The 22,759-nt window shown below is 32.3% G+C and overlaps 1 protein-coding gene across 5 annotated transcripts in view; it reads left to right on the top strand.

The window, feature by feature from the left end:
* The window catches only part of LOC140664577 (zwei Ig domain protein zig-8), a 123,248-nt gene that overhangs the window by 33,567 nt on the left and 66,922 nt on the right, over nt 1-22,759 (top strand). For all 5 annotated transcript variants that reach the window (XM_072889785.1, XM_072889784.1, XM_072889782.1 and 2 more), the window contains 4 exons: nt 3,003-3,135; nt 6,988-7,061; nt 7,725-7,874; nt 21,939-22,152. In XM_072889785.1, coding sequence (XP_072745886.1) covers nt 3,057-3,135; nt 6,988-7,061; nt 7,725-7,874; nt 21,939-22,152 — 517 coding nt within the window. In that variant the 5' untranslated portion in view covers nt 3,003-3,056. The remainder of the gene's footprint in view (nt 1-3,002; nt 3,136-6,987; nt 7,062-7,724; nt 7,875-21,938; nt 22,153-22,759) is intronic.

The following is a 22,759-nucleotide window of genomic DNA, read 5'->3' as shown; positions in this document are numbered from 1 at the left end:
TATTTTATTTTATTCTTCAAATGACAATCGTAGTATTGAAATAAGATTATATAATAATATTGTTAAAATTTAAGATTTTGAAATTCTTCCAAGAAGATTATAAATTGTTGCGTATATATGAAACAATGAACGTGTTCATATGAGTATACAGGGTGTCCGATAATTACCGTCCCACCTCTCTAGGACAGATAGAGCAGGTCAAACTGAACATAAAAGTCCTCTACCATTTTGCGATTTTCGCAATAATTATTAAAATATTAATTAAAAACGCTCAACATACGCTGAGTGCTATATACGGTGCGCGCTCATACGCTGAGCGTTTTTAATTAATATTTTAATAATTATTGCGAAAATTGCAAAATGGTAGAGGACTTTTATATAAAGTTTGACCTGCTCTATCTGCCCTAGAGAGGTGGGGGTGGTAATTACCGGACACCTTGTATAAGTTCTGATTTGACACTTGCTTTTTTTCTATGTAGAATTTTCTTAGCTTTATATTTTGCATACGATATAAAAATATTAACGCAAGAAATTTTGTGGATACTCTACGAAAGGTGGAAAGAACTTGAAGTATTTACAACGTGTTGCGTTACTTCCGTTTGGTCGATCGTCTGTAGCGATCATTTCGATTGCACGCTCATCCACGCCGATTGGAAAACGAGAAAATTTAGCGTTTCGTTCACATTTCGCGCGTCTAGCGATGCCGCGATAGCATACTGATCGTTTCTAGCCCCCGGTGGTGCTCGCAATCTACGTGTCGTAATTTGCTCAATCGCTCGATCTCTTTCTGGTCCAACAGTCTTTCCCTGCCAATCGGCTGGATCGCGTTATCGAATGGGCGGATAGAACATTAGTTATCGGTAACAAGCACGCGGAACAAGTACGTTACAACGTACCGAGGGCATGTTCTACACAACCATAAAGTACGCGTCACACCATACTATTTGTGCACCGCCTAGGTGTGGATTTGTTTATCGGTTCACGGACAAGGATGCTGAACAGATCGTATCGGAATAGAATAGACCGGGATTCGACTGTGACCGAATTTTCCCACGAAATACCTGCTGTTGATCTTGTGCAATTTATAATTGTTGTCTCACAAGTACTTATGCGATTTTCCAGCAGTATGTATAAAATTAACATTTGTAAAAATAAAGTAAAAATAAAAGAAAGACGAAAAAAAGAATATTTTTACTTTAACTAAATAATTGAATTAGAAAGGGAACATATATTCCTCGCATCGTCCTGGCTATTTTTGCTGACTACTAGGTTTTTCAGTAACGCGACAGCGTTTACTTTCGGTTTCCGGTTACCGAATTCTCCCACAGTCATCTATCTCCGATTCGCGCGGTCTCGTTGATTTGTACGTACTTTTGTAGTTTGTCTAGTTTAAACAACAGCGAGTAGTTAGAGAAATACGAGAGACTCTTATTCCACGCCGCAACTCGCTATCAACGCCGACATCTGCGCCAGATGGTGAAATAATTTGAAACTTGCAAGGAAACGACAGGTCTTCGGTTATCACGTAGGAAAACTGAAAATTGTTTGTCTTCTTAGTTTCACAGACGAGGCGAGGCGAGGCAAGGCGAGGCGAGGCGAGGCGAGATCGCAAGGGAAAGGAGCACAAAGGTCCCTTGTCCCTTGCCTTGGTATGAAGCGGATCGGAAAAGAGGGAGAGCGGTATACGTGGAAGGTGACAGCCGGTGAAAGAGCTGCCACGGGGTGTGGAGAAACTCCAAACTTGTCGATAGATTCGTTAGAGCGAAACCGAGGGATGGTTCTCTCGTGGAAAGCGGGCCGACTGTCGAGACGCGCACCGTGTTTTCCACCCCGAATTTCCGGCCAAATTGAATCACGCGAAATTTCGCGGTAACAATCTTCTGTTTGACTTCGAGCGACCAGTTGATTTACTTCGTACTTGGGGTACCTGCGCATCCTCGTAACCGTCGGGCATTGCGATTTCATTTCTCTCATTGAACGAGTTCGAGCTTCTTCAGCATATAACTCGATCAAGGTGTAGATTGAGAAGATCGTGACGAAGAAGCCATACCAATGCTGGAGAGATATGTCTCTTTGTTAGTAAATTTTCACGAATGTATTATTGACATATTTCCAAACTCTCAGTTTGGTATATTTGTACGTAAAGTATTCATTTCTAATAAGGAACAAAGAAGAATACATATATGTATATTTCGATATTTTTCGTATAATAATGCGAGGTATTATTACAGCGTTCCAGATTGTCTCTTTTAAAGTAAAATGTTAAATGATAAAAAAATATAAACACACACAACAGTGTAATCTACGCAATGCATTTATAATGATATAAATAACAATGCACGAATACATTATTCATAAGTCACGACGCATATTTTTGGATTAAATTACCTTAGAATTTCCATCAGATGTCCTCGTTTTCGTAAAAATGTTCCCTAGTTAAAGCATTCATGTGGATTTTTCAATTTGTCCTACTTTCGTATATTTACACAGTCCGATTAAAAAAATTTACATATATTTCGCTTAGGTTTGCCGCTGTGCCTTACAATTTCAATTTCACGTGGTACGTCTGAAGTTTTATATTGTAGCCTGCTCGAAAAGGTGCGATTCTCTAGAATATAGCTTACACGTGTATGGCATTGATTTCTATATCGTGGAAATGTTCTGTGTACTGCAAACTCAAGTAGAACAGAGGTAGAAAATGGGAAGTTGGCTTCACAAGGCGTCCGAAGGGAATCGTTTGATTTGGCAGGAGTATTTGACGTTCAAGCGGATCGATATTTACTGATATTTTCACGGTCTTACTCTGTGCTTGAGTTAATTACTAAACGTTCGATCATGTTGTTTACTCATCCATGTTTATGTAATACAAGAGTGTATGATTAATTCAGATAATATAAAAATTGTTGCGTGCACGTGTGCGTTAATGATTTATCTGTTTTGCACATATTTATTAAAATGTTGATTTTGAAAATTAAACAAACATTTGTTTCTTGTGTTTGCAGTAGTACCAGTGCTTACCAACTTTGAGAATAGAAATGAGTTGAGGATTGACTACGATGTTGAGGTGTCTTTCGGCCGTGGTGGCCTCCATTTTGGTTCACCAGATACGTTTTCTGTGCACCGCCAATACTTTGGGTAAGTTGTAAAAAAATTACTTATAACATACGGGAAATAATAGTAATAATTTTAGTTTAGTTGGTAGAAACGTGAATTTAAGAGATTAAAAAATGTGAAATATTGAAAAATGAATTTAATTTACGTATGTGTATGTACGATATTTTTTCACACCGTTGTTTTTACTTGGGAAAGTCAGTTTTTTTATCAGTGAAAAATATCCAGGCGCAATTGCCGGAAAAGAGAAAATCAGATTATATTCGCTGAATAACGAGCTATGAGCTGAACGGTCGATATCCAGACATTGTCCTATAATTTTCCAATTAAGGCATTGGATTCTCATAAATCCATGAGTACGGACGGCTTCCATAAATTTGACGCCGTACCGTACGACAAACCGCGGTCGAACCGACGTACTTTTAGATTCGAGGCGGCTTTTACAACGGTTGGTTGAAATGCTGAAATTGAAGGGAAAGAAGAACGACGAGAATCGTGCAATTGGTCACGATACTTCTGAACGGTACGGGAAGTCTGTTTTCCTTTGGCAGAAATAATATAGGGCACTTCCGGAATGTATTGGATCTGGGCGCGAGTGCTCGCTGTCTCTAACGCGAAAATATATTACAACAAGGCAACTCGAGAGAATTTGTCGACAAATGCTTGTCCTTATTTTTAATGTACATATTGTACAAAAATATCCGAGCCAACTTTATTGTCAACATTCCCAATTCGCTGTTTGATGAATCTATATTTTTTTTTTTTTTTTTTTTTTTTCGGGATTTTTTTTTATATAACTATATTACCGTAATTTTCTTCGTTTACATTCTTCTTCAAAGATTTATATTGAATCTTCACGCGAAAATTTCGTTAAATCATTCGCTGACAGTTTCTTCATACGCACGTTACTTTTTGCGTCGAGACGTAAATCGCGTCTGCTAAAGTATCTAAAGCGTATTTCGAAATCCTCGACAGAGTTTATCTCTGCCGTAGAGATTATGTGCTTCGTCTTTCTAGCGGATATTAGAAGTCCGTTCGCCTCATTCCTTTTCCGGAGCGTCTCTCTGCAGCGAGAGAATTCAACTTGTTAGATTGGTGTAAGCGTGGGGAGAGGGTCCTTTTGCAGTTACCGGAGCTGATATATCTCTCGAGGATTATCCCATCGTTCTACAAGAAATAGTTAGGTCGAAACCTTGAAGAACGAAGATGGAGAAACAGCGGGGGAAAACGAGGCAATTCGTCAAGGTAAAGCGGTGAAAGGCTTCTCGTCGCGTGCGAGGGCGATCAGCTGAGAAAATAATTTCAAAGTGCATCTTTCTCACATAGTCAAGATTTCTCGGATATCTATCCTTGTGGAAATGAGAAAGCTCCCCCGGCAAAGTCACTCTGACTGTCGAATCGTATTCGTGCGAAGCAGCCGGTCGCGGAGAGAGCCAGGACCATTTGAGAATCGTCGAGTTTGATGGAGAGAGAGATATTGCCATTTTCCCTTGCGTGGTCTTCCCGAATTCTATCGCGGTTTTCTTTATTTTTCTACACTCTTCGCTTGTCTCTTCCAGCGGCGCGAGCTTTATAAAAGACGAGATTGCACGGTTTCCCGGGTATCCCGGTATCGTTTCAAAAAACGACGACGTCGCTGGGAAACTGGCTTTATTACCTCTTTCTGTTCGATCTGCGCGGCGCATACTGTGCCAAGCTATGTAAAGCTATGCTTATAAGACGCCTGGTGTCTCCGATCGCGCGCGAGAATAGAGGAGAGATGACGCGGCTGCGGAAATTCTATCGAATAGCGTTGTGTTGAAATCTAACGTATAACATTATCGTATCATCACTCATCGCTTGATTATCCCTTTATCATGGCATATTGCTCATTATGCAATTAAATAATATTATATAGTTAATATTTGTTAAATTTTCATTTTCAACGTGTAATTTTTCTTTCGAGTCTTTTACATTTGTTAAACTTTTAGAATGGATGTTCTTCTCTGCGAAAAATTTTTTACTTTTTTGCGTTACGGGTAATTTTTGTTCCGATAAGTATACACGCATAATACGACTATTGTTTGGAACATATCTCGTAACGGGACGTTTACTTTTGTCACATATGCGTCTGTCTGAATTTTCACGAAAATATTTATTCAGTGCAACGTAATAAAAACAAACAGATGGTTTCGTATGCGTTCTACCGCGTCAAAATTATTTCGCGCTTTTGCATTTAAATGGAAAAATACATGTGTGCTGTTGCAAATTTATGTTAGATTTTGGCGAATACGATTTTATTTGTTCTGTCGCATATTATAAGTAAAATATTTATAAATAGTAAAATGATATTTCTTATGTTTAATCCTTTTATAAATAAATATTTCTTATTATATATATATATATATATATATATATATATATATATATAAATATAGTTTATTATATAATTTTATTATATAATCTTTCTGTATTTCTGAAATTCATATTGAGAAATTTGCCATTGGTTACGCATTTTGGATAATGGAATATTCGCGCGTACCATCTCAGGAAGTTACATAGTCGCGTGTGCTTCCCGCTGATAAGGCTATTCAACGTGTCAGCAAGTAAAGGGATTCGCTTCGTCAAGCGTTGCATCAGCGTGGAAAGTGAAATCTTTTTTCGATATCATGCACAAACTGTATTATTTTTTCGAGTGTAAACTTAATCTTTCGAAAACTTTATTTTTTTAAATAGAAATGCAAATATTTCCATTTTTTAATCTTTTTACCTCTGTCCTCGATCGAAAAATTGTAAACTGTGTAAAATGTAAGAACAACAATTAATTATATATCAAAACGAGGAATAGAGAAAGAAAAAGAAATGAAGAAGTAAAGAAAGAAGAAGTAAAGGGATTTTTTTTTTTTTCTTTTTACGTAGTCTGTATTTTTTTTTTGTTTCTCTACTAAAACATAAATTTCTGTTAATGAGGAAAAATAAACACGCATGATTGTAAAAAAATTTATAACTTAGTAAGTATGATAATTAAAGCCAACATTGTCTCGCTCTGATTCATTTCTGACACGGCGAAAAATAAACACGCAACTGTATGTCAACACCGAGCAATTAATAGATGTGAGGGGATTTTTCATCCAAAATGATCATTTGATGTGCTTTGACCTGTTTTTTCTCAAAACATAAGACCAGCATCAAAGGATGTAAAGGATTTGTTTGAACTATTAGCTTACACTGTGAAAAAAGGCATACGGAAGAAATAGCCACAAAGAATCAATCCGATAGGCAAAAAAACACAGACTTAACTATTCCTAAAGGGAAAACATGCACCTATTAAATTATAGCATAGTATTAAAGAGATGCTTTATAGCGAATTTAGAAAATAAAAAATTAAAATTTAATTTGATTTAAAAAACGACAATATCCTAAACAACAAAAATGAACGAAAATTCAGTAAACTTGTGTCAAAAACTTACTTTTTTTTTCATCGCAGACAAGTGCAAAATTTTTTCCGTTTACCGATTTGATATATTTGACGTCTTGCTTCTTCTCGTTTATGATTGAACTTCCGCTTCGATATCTGAAACTTTTGCTACCTTTTTTCGCAGCATTCCTTGATTTTTATTTTTATTTTCTTTTTTTCAAAATGTTGAAACATTATTAAACACGAAAACAAGGAGAGAATATTTTATTTATTTTTTATACATGTTAAGTAATATATCTATTTTATGCAAAATTTGATCATAAATTGGTCATAGGATATGAAGATAAAATATATGGCATTAATTCTGGAATACTTTGTTTACAATCTATCATTTTGTTTTTATATAAGATACAAAACATATTTTTCGCTATTTATAAAAATTAATATTAAAAAATTTCTTTTTTGAAATTCTGTTGCAGGTGCGAAGCCATTTCCAGGATTTGAAAACTTACCACGCTCAATTTGGCATGAACTTAGTTCACCTTTCACAGAGGTAAGTTGCATTTATTGTCAGACTTTCCGAGTTGCTTAAGTTACTTCTATGTATAATATTTAAATTCTCTCTGGAGAAAATCTCATTTTATTTCCAATGTTTTATGTATATATATTTTACTTACTTTTTAACAAAACAATACAAGTTTATTTATTTTTGGAATATTTCAATATTCCAATAAGATATGAATATGATGCACTGATCTTAATAAGATTGATCGTAATTATATTTTAAAAATAAACTGAAATAATGATTGTTATAATAGCATATTAATATATTTTTTTATATTTAACATATTAACCTTTCTTATGTCTCTCGAATAATTCTCGCCATACAAAATGCATTTTTATTTTTTATTAATGTAAATAAATTTATTCTTGTTTTTAAAATATTTGCATTTCAAGCGATTTTTATATATAAATCATCAAAATAACAAATATACGACATTGCTCGTACAACGAATGTTCAAGCATTTTGTATTCCTCGTTTATTGCATTTTGCTTGAAACATTATGTGGATTTAGAATTAACTACATAGTGGTTATAACTATATATACAGTTTCTGTTGCTTTAAAAGCAAACTGTGGTTTCCTTAATTATATTACAAACATATTAAATAATAGAAAGCGCGCGGATGTAAATTTTAGTGCATTTTTTATTGTAGGTGTATGAGGTGGAGAGTTTCGTGACTGAAACAGGCGGCACTCCTGAACCGAGGCCATTTTTCGAGGATCCTGAAAGCAACATTACCGTGCAACTTGGTTCTCAAGTCTACATGCACTGCAGGGTACAAAATTTACAAAACACTCTTAAGGTAAGTTACATGGTTTTCATCTTTTGAGAATAACTATTAAATATAATACATGAATGTACCTATAAATTTGAATCATGCAGTTTTTATTGCATATCGACATAATAAATCTTTGTAATTAATATTCTAAAATTTCTGTTTATATAAATTTATATAAATCTTTAATATAAATGAGATATTATTTTACGATTTTAACAAAGTATACGGTAGAATAATATTTTATTGTTAAAATCTCTTTTTAAAACGCTTTCGTAAAACACGAATATATGTATATATCTATAAAAGAATGAATATAATAACATTTTTAACGTATGTGATGTTACGTCGTCGTCTAAAATTCAAACACTTTACATTGTTTTATGAAGAGATCTTGTTGGTTTTCCCATCTCCTCTCTCATGTGCAGCTACTATGCGGCACTTAGCTCATCTTAATTCTCCCAAAGGAAATTCCGTGAATAGCAGTGGGATATTTTCCTCCAAATTTTGTGGCTGCTGCTGCTGTATCACTATGATATAAATGACAGTTATAACATTTCTCGCAATCTTTTATATCTTTTAAGATCTCATATTTATTCAAATTTTTCTAGAGAAGCCAATTTATGTCCAAAACAAGAATTATTAATGTATATCTCAGAATATTTCTCATTAAGAACAGATTTGAAATCAATGTATGAAAGGAATAAACTTTGTTTAATTCGACATTTTAACATTCTAATTCTAGTTATTGACTCTTATGTCATTTTAGTGAATTTTAAATTTTATTTATATAATCAAGTTATTAATAAATATGAATTGATTATGAAAAATATTAGAAAACTGAAGTTTGTGTAATGTAATATACTATAAATATTAATATTAATGTCAATAAAATATTTTGCGGGGATATAGTGAAAATAATTAAGTTCACAAACAATAAACTAAATAAATTATATATTGCTGAACGATTACTTCGCTATCGCTTGATGTCTTTTCTTGAATCTTCTTCTCTTTTCATCTTTGCTGTTCCTTCATGAAACTTACACGATATTTATTCAAAAACATACTTAATTACGATCTTGCGCGCACTAATTAGCAGAATACGATGGTTTCGCGGTACTTTGTACGGTACTGCCATTGATCGCGTACGACGCAAATCTTATTATATTACGATGGGAGAGCGAAACGTAGAAACTACGCGAAAACTACGATTGCACAACATTACGATCCGAAAATCACGTGATTAAATTCACGCGTTACTCGTTGCGACGATTCTAGCAAATAATATATATGTTCCATTTAGAATGATTTTATTGTATTATAACATAAAATTTCAATTGAATTATAATATAAATGTGGATAAGTATACGAATTGAAATGAAAATTCTGCACATCTGATATTTGAAAAACGTCATTGCTCTAATATACGTTGTTTACTTGCACGATAGATTTTGATCGAATAAGACACATAAAATGTGTAACACAAATCTTGCGAAATATACCTACCATTATTAAATGATAGACGTATTACTTGCCATACTTGAATCATTTCATTCAATGATTTATACATTAATATAATAGGGTATCTACTTCCTGGAAAAACATGAAAAAACTTGGAATTTTCAGAGATTTTTTTGTATCTAGAAAAATCAAGGAAATTCACGGAATTTTATGATGATTGAGGGAATTTTATCAAAAATTTTCTTTTTGATAATTCTGCTCTTATATTGTAAACAGTCAGCCGTGTGTGTGAAACTGGCGCCACTTTATGGTAACTTCATTAATTGAGAGTTCTTGATAGATTAAACAAATAGTTATGGCTATTAACAAAAAAAAAAAAAAAAAAAAAAAATAACTTGGAACAAATTGAGACGCCAAGTTCACGTTACTTATTTTGCCCGCTGACAATTTTTTTTAGCATTTCTTATCAGATTTTAAGTACTGGAAAATTCTACAATAGTTCTGCAAAAAGTTCTATATGTGTAAAAATTATTAGAATATTAATTATATATATAAAAACAAATTAAATCGTTCGAGATTCCGGACATAAAAGTACCGAAGTGAGACGCTCGTATCGCCACTTGCCTATAATAAATTAATTGTATATAATTGAAGACGTCATTAATGTCTTTACAAATAAATTTATCCATATATCGATATAATTATATATTTTTTTATTGTTTGTAAATGAATATTCCTTCTTATAAACATAATATTTGTCTTTTATTCGCATATAATATTATTGAATAAAAATATCATCGTGACTTCGTGTATATATGTTATTCCACGATTGCAAATATTATACATACAATATTATATCGCGTGCAAACGTATATCGGGAGTGAGAGTTTGGGCAATCGAGGTTTAGTGACGAGCCATAGCCTCGAGGCAAACTTGTTCCGTACTTATTTGTCGCAACTGGTGGTGTTTCGTGATCTTCGAGATCGTTCGATCCTGCAACTTCGTCGTTTCGCCGTCATGTTTCTACATGCCGTTGCTTTTGCGCGTATTTTGGCGGCTACTTGTTTAACCGACAAACGTCGCGAGTTCTGTAACATTTCGAGAAGTATCCGAGTGTCGACAGATATCTGCGAGTATCAAAGAGACGTGTCTAACAATCGCGAATTCGTCGCAAACGGTAATTCGAATTTCGGATGGGGCGAGGAGAGGGGGACGGAGGAAAAGTGAACAATACGTGCGAACGAGTGTTGGGGGTACAGAATTGAAAGACAAATGTTCGTTTTATTATATCCACATCTATTAATCCGCGAAAAAGTACACCGAATTGTAGGTAAGACGGACAGCACGAGATCAAAGAAAATAAAAAATAAAAAAAAAGTGTTCTTTATTAATCAGCGGTCTCTGTAGCTACGTCGGTGTTCGATGCGCGTCTGTCGAGCTCCTTGTCCGTGTGTCTTTCATTTTGTCGCTGTTCTTTTAAAGTGTTGTTATTTGCGCGTATATCTCGACAATATTTTGGGTCGCTATCTAATGCTTACAGAATTTTTATTTGTATATAACACGCTGTACGCCGTATGATTTTGTAAATATTCGTGCGCATGTAAGTGAGAAGGAATACCGCGGTGAAAGATTCGACATGGAATTCTTGTATCAATAAACGTAATATGTATCGTCGTGCAAAATATCATGCGGGTGTTTTGTGAGTGCTTTTGCAAATGCATCAACGAAAGATTAAGAGAAAATGAACAGGCCTGGCATCAAGCTTTGTGAAAGCAATTAGATAATTTATTGCGTATTATTCGCGAAATTATTTTTTTTGTCGTCATTATCGCATAGCATATTTCATGCAATTCCATTCGGGTGTGTATGAAGCTGGGTCTCACTTTGTGAAACACTCATTACTTATTAACAGTTTTGGCTCTATTTTTAATAGTTCTTAAAATTCTTGATACAAGATTAAACAAATAAAAAATGCCCGGGAAAAAATTGGGATAACTAACATAAGATGCCAGGTTCACGCTACGTATCATTTTGTCTTTCGACGATTTTTTTTTAGCATCCTTGCAAAATTTTAAACGCTTTCAGAGTGCTGCAATAGATTTATAAAAATTTCTATGTGCAACAATTATTAGAATATTAATTATATAAATTATTATTTCCGTGTTATATCGACGTCTCAATCTAATTTTTAATAAGTATTCTAATAATTTTTACGCGTACTTATAAAAATTTGTTCAGAAAGTATAAATAATTGCAAAACAATAAAAAAATAACATGAAATTTTATTTAAAGTCGATAGAACAATTGAAATGTGACCAGCGTCTCATCTCAATATTTATATGTTTGACATTTCAGGCGATATCTAATTTGTTTAATAAATATTCCAATAATTTTTATGTATAGAATTTTTCTGGAAGTTAAAAAGTGATTACAAAATAACACAAAATATCATTAATTGATAGAAAAGATCGAAAAATGAACAGTGTTTAATTCAATTTAATTTGCTTAATTAATAATTTTTACGTATAGAACTATTGTGAAATTTTCAATCGCTTAAAATCTGGTAAAAAATGCTTAAAAAATCATCGGCAAAGTGAGACGCAAGCGTGAACTTGACGTTTCAGCAGTTCTGAGTAATTTTTGTGATTTAATGGTCAGAGATATTTATTTAATTTGTGAAGAACTCTAGAACTATTAAAAATAAAGCTAAAACTCTCAACAATTAGTGATTTTCCACGAAGTAAAATGTCATCTTCACACATACCAGTTTTAGCTAGCTAAATAAATTATGCGTTTAAAAAATATTATATATATATATATATTGTTTATATACTCAATATCTTAACATAATATTTAATTTAACTTATGAAATATATAATATATATACTTTTTAATTTTTAAAGAAATTGGTAAAGAAATGAAAATTTTGTGAAAGTAAAAAATGCTTATCTTATGAAAGTTATTCAGTTTTTACAAATCTAGCACTTAAGGCTTAAGAAGCTTTATGTTTTTCTTTCATGAAAAACATTAGAAAATGTATGTAATAAAAAAAATTATTTTAGAGAAAGTTGTATTAAAAAAATTTTGAAAATATTCTCTTCACTTGGAGTTGTGAACAAAAATACCTGGAAAATCAGAGAATTTTCAGGGAATTTTTTTACAAGAATTAAGTAGCTACTGATTATTCTCCAATTTTAATCCGAAAAAGACATAATTTAAACCAAAAAATTCAAAACGCGAGATGAAATACTTTTGACTCCAAGTATATTTAAAGATTAAATTATCATTTATAGTATTGCAATAAACAATTTATAATTCGAAATAACAGCAAATTTTTATAAATGTAATAATAAATTATTTAATTTAATCTGTTTTTTTACCGTGTTACATTTTTGTACAATGTAAATGATTTAAATGATTTATATTATTTTTTGTTAACATATTCGTTACAAAATAACTCAGAAAAAGATAATTCGTTATAAAATAAAACGGAAAATCTATTTTGATAGTGTTTGATTTATTCGCGAAAAATAATTGATTAATGTTTTTTGAATAAGTAATACTAAAGAATCAAATATACATGATTATGAAAGTGCTCAAGTTTTATTTAAAAAACAAATCAACTTAATAAATGGAAAAAGCTTGCAAGCATAGATAGATAGCAAAATTAGTTCTTTTTTTAAGTCCTCATTTATAAAATATAAACTGAATAGATTTTGATTAATGTATTTATAAAGTTTTCAATGATGCTTCACTGATCTAAAATTTGAGATATAATTTTATATGCGGAAACCCATATAAAAAATGAGCTTTCTTCATTTAAATTTAAGAAACTGTCTATTTATTGAGCAAATCAATATTGAATAAATAAAAATATGTTATGTGCGATATATGTAATTTATTTATATATGTATAATATAATTATCTATATAAATTAAAGTTTTTACATTTACAATAGTGCGTAAAAATATCGAAATATATTTATAAATATATTTTAATAGAGATTTTCTCTCTCTCTCTCTCTCTCTCTCTCTCTCTCTCTCTCTCTCTCTCTCTCTCTGTGACATTTGTAATAATATTATTTGTGACTGTGAAACTGCAATGATTTACATAAACAATAATATTACGAGGGTGGACAGTACTTTAGTATATAATAATACCTACAAATCGTTTTCACTCGAAGCTTTGTGGTTTACTAATTCCAGGACACAAATACATTTACCATTTACGTAACGTTTCTTCGCATGGCACTATTTCTGATCGATATATACCTATCGAGCTTAAAGCTATCTAATCCTAGCATATAAACGTAACGAGAGCATTCAGCAGAAACTAGTAGTCGTGAACCTTTGGAACAGTTTCGAACTTGATATTGCTGAGGCTCTTAAGACAAGTAGCACTTCGCTGTCAGCAAATACCAATATTGACACAATGTGACAGATAATTCCGCTTTGGCTTTACAAGGAAAAAAAAAATTTATTTGTAATAATTTTGTAAATCATTGATGAATTTTCTATTCTATTTTTTAAAATTACTAATAGTTTCTTAAATTATTAATAGTCCTTTCATAAAATTTCACTTTTTTTAGAAGACTTGTTAAAATTCAATATCAATGATGAATTTTCTATTCTATTTTTTTAAATTACTAATACTTTCTTAAATTATTAATAGTCCTTTCATAAAATTTCACTTTTTTAGAAGACTTGTTAAAATTCAATATCAATGATGAATTTTCTATTCTTTAAAATTACTAATAGTTCCTTAAATTATTAATAGTTCTTTCATAAAATTTCATTTTTTTAGAAGACTTATTAAAATTCAATACATTAACGCGACAAAAACATGTACACATCCATCTATTTCAACTACAAACTACTTTATATGAGAAATGCATGTTTGTCGATACATCGTTTATCATAAAAAAGAATAGCGTAAGTGCATCGTTACATTTACGATCTATCGTGATCTATAAATCGTTGCTGAACTTACCAATCTCTCGAGCAAAGCTCCAGTCGCGTAGGAAGCATTCACAAACAGTATAGTGGAACATTTCGCTCGTTGGTTTGCGAGTGCTTGGAATTCAATCTTTTTAAGTGGGAGTGCGATAGGTTCGCTGAAGTTGTTTCATATAGTGGAAAAGAATTGTATGTATTTATTTGCATTGTTGCGAAGTTTTGAAATTTATTTAAGAAATATTGTGATTTTTAAAAAAAATTTATCGAGAATATATTTATAAAATAAATTGAATAATACATCGATAAAATATCGATTTTACACGATATTACGAAATTAGGATTATGTTACGTTATGTCGTGCAAACAAATATATTAAATTAAAATTCTTTAAATACATATGTTTTATTTATAGAGGAATTTAATGTACTCTTCTTTATCAAATCATTCTTTATAAATATGTCAAATATTCTTAAGAGCATGCTTTAGAAGGAATTTATGTTATAACTGATATTTTTGGTATGTTCGAAGAAAATTTCCTGTTCTTAATAAACGCTAATTATTTCTAATATTTATGAGGCATTGTTTTAGTTTACACACACACACACACACACACACACATACACACACACATATATATATATATATATATATATATATATATATATATATATATACAGGGTGTACCAAAATGCGTGATAATAATTTTAATGAAAAATTCTTTGTAACATTTTAAGACGAAAGTTCGAATACGAAAATGCCGAGGCTATAATAATTTTCAAATTGAAAAGATTTAAAGATCACGAATAACAGGATAGGACTAAAATTTCGCGCGCTCAGGGATGGCAAAATGGTCAGTAACGAAGTAAAATTATTGTTAAAAATTCAAGCGTTTTATTAAGAATCTATTTCTGCTTATTTGTAAGAAATAATTTTACCAATAAATCTTACTACGAGAATTTGACCCATATGAACCAAATGTGACAAATGACACATTGATTATCGGTATATTAAACTATTGAATAAAAACATTTTAAACTGTTTTTATAACTTCTTACAGATAAGCAGAAATAAATTCTTAATAAAACTCTTGAATTTTTTGTTACTGATCATTTTGCCATCTCCGAGCGCGCGAAATTCTAGTCACGTTACTCGTGATCTTTAAATCTTTCTAATTTGAAAAATATTATAGCCTCGGCATTTTCGTATTCGAACTTTCGTCTTAAAATGTTACAAAGAATTTGTCATTAAAATTATTATCGCGCATTTTGGTACACCCTGTATATATATATATATATATATATATATATATATATGTGTGTGTGTGTTATAAATAAATATTACATATACACGAAAGTTTAGAAACATTTTAATAATTTATTAGAATATATATATAGTATATACATAATATATGTATACCAGATGTATATATAGACATATATATCAGATAAATAAAATGTTTTTCCCCGTGATAACAAAGGCGGAAAGTTGTTTATTTTATTCTGTTTAATGTTGAAAAAACTATGGAACGGTAACTTCATTAATAGTAACAAAGACTCTTTTCTTTTCTTGCGATCAATAATGTTAATAAGAGCTACTCTCTAACGAAGGATCATGAATTTGCTGTTTCAGCTGTTTATTCTCAGTCGCTTAGTGTTCGGGCAAGTACGAAGAATGATTGACTAAAACTACTTAAAGACAACCCATGTCCATAAGCTCCCATCTGTTGGCTGATGAAATAATCAATTTATGTAAAATATTTCAGCCTGCATATTTTATCGACATATTATGTATATACTTGTTTCGAACTACCACTATTCAATTTTCATTTTAAAGTTTCGAATTTGCACATATATGTATGTATATACTATCAAAAGAAAAACTTGTATTCAAATTAGTCAATGAACCCGTGGATGAAAAAAAAGACTTACTTTCAAAATTGTTTGTATTTCATAATTCATAATATTTTATAATATATTGCATATATAATATGATTTTAATTATATTTTGTTATTTGTCAATGAAATTTTTTTTTTAAATTGTTAAGCGCGAGAATTGCAACCAAGTAAAATAAAACGATATATATATAATTTGAAGTTGCTAGCGCGATGCAAATAGCTGCGGTTCCTATAAGCAGAACTTCCGTACTTTGAATTGTCTCGAAGTCATTTCGAACTTCTTCCCGTTTTCGCGACTTTCTGCATATAACGCGTGTGTTGACCGAACTTTTAACGGCATTCTCGTCTCACGCCATACTCAAGTTTATAATTATCTGGGAAAGGTAGCAACTAGTATTAATTACAAGCGAGTCGAGACTTTCTCTACGATGATATGTGATATTATACACAAATTAATGTATTGCTTAAAACAAATATGAGTAGTCGTAGATCGAGGAGAAAACATCACTTTCAATATATGTATATTTAAGGAATATTTTTGCTTACAGTCATATATATCATGCAAATACAATAATATATCGATTTCTGAGCTAGTAAATCTGGTATTTGGACGGTAAAATCGTGTATTTTATGTGGCAATAATTTATGTTATTTATACACATTTTACAGTATATGTTACTTACAGTTTGTATAATATTGAATTATACGCGTGTCAGTTTGAGTAAATTATTTACGGTAATGTATGCAATGTGGTATATTTAATATATATCAAAACACATTAAAGAAATTTATTAGATTATAAAATAATATGCATTTCCAACAACTATAATGTTGCACGTAAAATAATTAGTTAAGCTCTCTTGATTTTTTTAAGATTTTAATTTTAATACATAACATATTTTTCCGAAATTATTAAATCGATGATGTAGGAGCGGTTTTAATTAAATAAAGTAAAACTCTTGATTAAAAATTACCTTGATTAAAACTCTCTTGGATTTCATATGTTTTATTTCTCTTTTTTTTGTGTTATTCGATAGAAGTTGCATAGTTGATTAATATGTAAATGAAATAAGGATGTAAGTGCTTCTCAATTGTCCACTCGCACTGATCCGTCGTGCGCATTAGTTCCAAAGGGAATCGCATGTTAGATTGTCTTTTTAGTAATGCAATATTGTGACTCCTAGTGATATTGCTTTTTGATATCTAATCGAGAAAGATACTTGCTTTAAAATAATTGGAAGCTAAATAAAAGTTTTTTAAATAATTTTAGATGTACAAATTAGAAATCTGAAATTCTAATATTAATTCATATAACACGTAATTATATGTTAAAATATTTACATATAATTAATACTCAAATGCATGCTGATAATTGTAGGATTATTAATTATTTTATGTATAAAACAATAACGAACTGAAATTAAAGTTTGAAAACAAAATGGTGGCTGAGATTAAAATACATATTTTACATTTTTCATTTTTGATTCAACTGATGATTGTGAGTTAATTAAAATTAATGTATAAATCTATAATAATAACTGCAACGATAATATAATAAAATTTTACATTTGTAACGTTTTAGTTAAATTATTCAATTAAATTTTACCAGATTTTCATTTGGTGACGCTATTAAAATTTTTATTGTAAAATTTTCTATTATTATGTAGAATATATAACTTTATACTCGAAATATCTCCCGACTATCTATTCGAATATTCATTCGTTTTTATTATTACGCTTTCTCTGTTAAATATTATCATATTATTGGCGTAATTCGATTCACAGAGAGGATTGAATTATTAAGCGTTATGAGCTGGTATATCACAATCTACATCCGTGTGAGTCTTGAGCTATAGCTCATAGCTCAAGACTGCATGTATCTGCAGCTGGATATGCCAATACGTGTACGCATGTGGTTAGGATAATGTGTGCCTTTGTATTATAAATGCCACAGCTGCGCGCTTATGTACGAGATTGCTATATAGTTTATATACCATAATGTGAAAATATATTAAAGCGAGAAGAAAGGAAAAGAGAAGAGATAAAACTTGGCAAAAATCTTTAAATATATATCTTATCCTTTTATATATATATATATATATATATATATATATATATATATATATAAAATATATAATATATAAAATATTTAATTATGTATAAAAAGTTTACACATATTATGCGTATTAGACGTGTGACTCATTATATATCGCGTTTTTCGCTATGTTTTAATTAACTGTACTTATTTGAACAACTGCTTCATCATTATACGTAATACAAGATCGCGAGGAAAATCTTTTTGTGAATTCAGTAAAAGCGTACAATTACGCCAGCAATTACTCGTCGACGTTTCCGAGCTTTTTCCTATGAGATATATTTTGTTTTTCTTTTCTTGGAGAAAGTCTCGTACCGTTTTGCACTTCACGTCTAAATTATTTTTAATTAATTATTTTTTGCCTCCCAAGTCGCGTTTGCTTTGTCTATTATCTTGTATTTAGTTCACCTCGCGTCATCGCTGATGAGCCTTAGCAGCTTCCTTCTATCTATGGCCAAAGTTTTGCTGCTCAGCTTGTCAATAAGAGGTTCAAGGACTAATTAAAGTTTTGCAAACGTGACTCCTCTTCGATGACGCTTTTCCAACGATGGACAATGAAGTTATTTCCCCTCGTTTCCCGTCGTTTTCAAGATACGCGTTTGAGCGCTTCGTCGATGCGACGTCATTTTTTCAACTTTTGCACACAATTGTCGATGACATGGAGTTCGATTGCGGTTCTCTCTCTCGTCGTTCTATCGATGGACCAGCGAATCCAATTTTCTTACCTTTGTGCCTGGCGGTCCGAATTCCAGTTAGAACTGACTTTACGGATTTCGACAAGCGTCAGAGATCACGGTTGGCCGAAACGAGATCTCTACCGTTAAAGTTGTAACCACATAACTCTAGCGCGTTTCGTGGTGATTTAAGAGGCTTCGCGCTAGAGAGGCTAACGAATTTTGAAACTTTAAGTATTTCAATACTATTTGCTATTCAGTATTATCTGTATCACGAATCTCCATTTTAAGATATAATATTATTGAAATATTATGCTTACAAATTGTGAAGTAAAAGAATTTTCAAAATCTTTACATTAAGGCGACGAAATTTGACGATAAATTTGAACCTCAAATTGGAATGTTTTAACAAGTTTTTACTTTTGTCAAAGCAAATCATCAGCAAATATCAAGTAACATCTAGAGACATGGAATTTGAAACATACGAAACATTTAGAAATTCAATATCATATATTGAATGTTTGTTTGGCACAGAAGATGAAATAGGAAATGTGTAACATTTTCAAAACAATTAACATGTTGCGTAGATATAACGTGTTTTCACAAATTTATTGGACGATTTTGCGCTAAACTTGAATGAAAATTGATTGGCGTATAACATTTCCATTACATTCTTTGATATACTTCCAAACGTAAAATGGGAATAACACGTTGCTGATGGAATATAAAAGAGGAAGTCGCTTGTACATGTGCGGTACATCCGAGATAAATATTTGCTGAAAATGGAGTAAATAAACAAACAGCATATTGCCATGTATTGATCAACAACCGAAACATTGAATATATAAATCGTTAATTTGACGAATGTCTGCGTGCTGCATGCTCGCGTGCGCGAACCAACGTATCTATAAATATTTTATGAATAATCCACAATATCATCAAACTCTGTGTATTAAACATACGGAGTGATACATATGATAACACTTTGGTTAAGTATTGAAAATTTATATTAATAGACCATCTCAAGTAAAGTTTAATGCTAACATTTACTACGCATACATTACTCCGTATAATTTGATCTTAAGCAAAAACTTATTATTAGTTGGAAAAGTAAAATCAATCCACTAAAATATTCATCGCAAATTAAATCTGAACTAGAAGATCTGAAATAGATTGAGAATGTAATTAATTTTAAAGGAATCGAATATCGACAACCCAGTTATTATAAATAAATTATTCCACGTAAAGCGCGAGGATTCTGAAATAATGCGCTCGTATACTTGCACGTGTATATACTGTAACGTGGACAGGCCTCACGTGCTGCTTTGACGTTTGGTTTGTGGCTCAATTTGCATGTGATAAATGCGCTAGCGCGGCCTGTTCCGCTTTCACGCGAATGGCAGAGGAAACACGGTCTTCTGCACGCATAAATGCAAAATCGAAACTTTGCTAACCTTTCACCTCTTGCGGTGGCTTCGCTCCGATGACCAGCGGATGGCCATTCGCAGCATAACTTTACCGCATATTTTACGCTGGGCAAGCATGCTTGTTACACTTAACATGCGAAGCGATACGTAACTATGCTAATTATAAACGCGAGAGCAAATGGTGTTAGGTTTATATGCGCATGATACCGAGGTATTTAATTTATATAAATAATTTTGGAAAATTACGCAGTAGAAGTGAGAGAGAAAAGCTTTACAGTATCAGAACGGTAACAACGCATAATTTAACATACCTTGTTGTAAATGATATGCTTGTGGAACATCGCATGGAAATCAAGTTAAATGTTGCGCAGGCGACTTAGTTAGACATAAACTCACTAAGACGTAATTATTCATTGCTGAGTCCTTTATAATAATGATAAATGATTATTCGTTCTCGCTCTGTTCTCTATTTTGAGTATACGTTTTCAGAGAGAGAGAGAGAGAGAAAGAACCCCCCCGGGGTGAGAGGGAGCGAGATAGTTGTAACAGCAGTTTCTGCGATGCCTAACGATTCTTTAACTTCTCCGTTATTAAACTTTTGTGTGCCGAATCATGAATATCGGAATAAATTGTTTCAACGTATTATCGGAAGAGAACTTTTCATCATCTCGCACCTGGCCCTCAATTTGTTGCGATCTGCGGAGGGCGTAATTTGTACATGATGTACCGTGAATGCAGTTACCTCTCATATTTTATTACTTCTCGTATTAATTAAAATTTGTAGATTCCGCTGTGTGATGTGTGTTTCGAGAACATGTTACAAACAAATCGGGAGAAGTTTCAAATTATATATCTTTGCGAGTTCTATTTATTTATCTTCTTTTTTTTTTTTTTTTTTTTTTTTTTGCGGAAAGGCTGATATATCGATTTTCGTTCTCCCTCTGTCTTGATGCGATAAGGAAAGAAAAATTAATGCTGAAAATATTCTGCGAGTTTATCTCCTTGACTAAATTTGTCGAAACTGTCAAAACTTTTTTGTTTACACGGAAAGCTTTTATTTGCACTTAACGAAAAATGGGGACGATACAATCGAATTTAAAATGCGGTCATATATTTGCGTCAGAAAACAGCCGTTAACGATATAACTTAACGTGATTTACGGGTAATATGGTCGTATTTTTATGGCACGCTGTTCCATTAGCTTCGATGAGCATGATTTATGCAAAGTGTTCTTGGCGCTTTCGCGAAAGGTACAAGATTATTCTTGCACGTCCACTCAGAACTCGACCGCATACAAATGTGCCCTGTCTGCGCGCTCACTTGTGTGTAAAGTCTCAGGGCAAATAGTGGCCTTTTTTTTTTAGAGAATCTCCGAAGCTAATAATTTTCGAAGATCATCAGCAAGTGACTAAGGGAGCGAGACGATAAATATTTGCATTTTTTTTCCTGTTTTATATAGCTTGAATTAATTATTAAAAAATCGTCTCTACTGTTATTTTTTTTTATTTTAGCCAATTTTGGCTAATTAAAAATTAAAAAATATTTTACGAAAATGATCATGACGGATCTCGATTTCTTTTACAGGTATCCTGGGTGCGTAGACGGGGGGAGGAGCTCCATTTACTCACCATCGGCCTGGATACATACGCCAGCGACTCCAGATTCTCCCTGGCCTTTGAGAAGCCTAATGACTGGCGATTGCTCTTGCGCTCTGCTACAGAACGCGATGCCGGCCTTTACGAGTGTCAAGTCAGCGCTCACCCACCATTAATCAGAACTGTCCATCTAGCGGTGTCAGGTAAGTGAGCGCGTCATTGCGCGTATGTTCATTTGACCGTCCGGGACTTGGCAACCTCGAAGCAATCAAGAGAGCTGCTATTCCCCACTGCTACCAACGATATGCACTTTGATCTGACGACCGCAGTGCGGCTCGTAAATCAACGGCGTTTGTATAGGGTGTCTCGGAATCGTCGCCATTATCGAAAACCGCGGATATTAATGGCCAAAGAGAAGGACGCTTATGTCAACCGGATTTTGATTTAATCAGAAACCTATATTTTAACCAATTGACGAACAATTTTCTTCAACCAACACTCAATTTCAAAATGATCGAACAATTCGCGTTCGGAAAAACCTACAGCACCCTGTATAATCAATTTGAAACGCTTCTCTGGTCTGATGTAATCACTATGGTGCTTGTTTCGGGCTGTATCGCCAAGTTTCGCTCGCGTATTAACGCGAATGAGGCTAATTTCGCTAATGACGAAAATGACAAAAGCCACGTGTATTATTCTCTTAATCCACTCTTGTAAAGTACTTTTGAAAACTTGTTCTCTGTAGATATATAATCCACACATCTCGTGGCGCGTTTTCGCTGGACCATAAATTACGGGTGGCGACCACGT

Source organism: Anoplolepis gracilipes, chromosome 4 (assembly GCF_047496725.1).
Source record: "Anoplolepis gracilipes chromosome 4, ASM4749672v1, whole genome shotgun sequence".
NCBI classification, from domain to species: Eukaryota; Metazoa; Arthropoda; class Insecta; order Hymenoptera; family Formicidae; genus Anoplolepis; species Anoplolepis gracilipes.
Note: the sequence above shows the minus strand (reverse complement) of the source record. Positions and strands in the feature narration are given on the sequence as shown.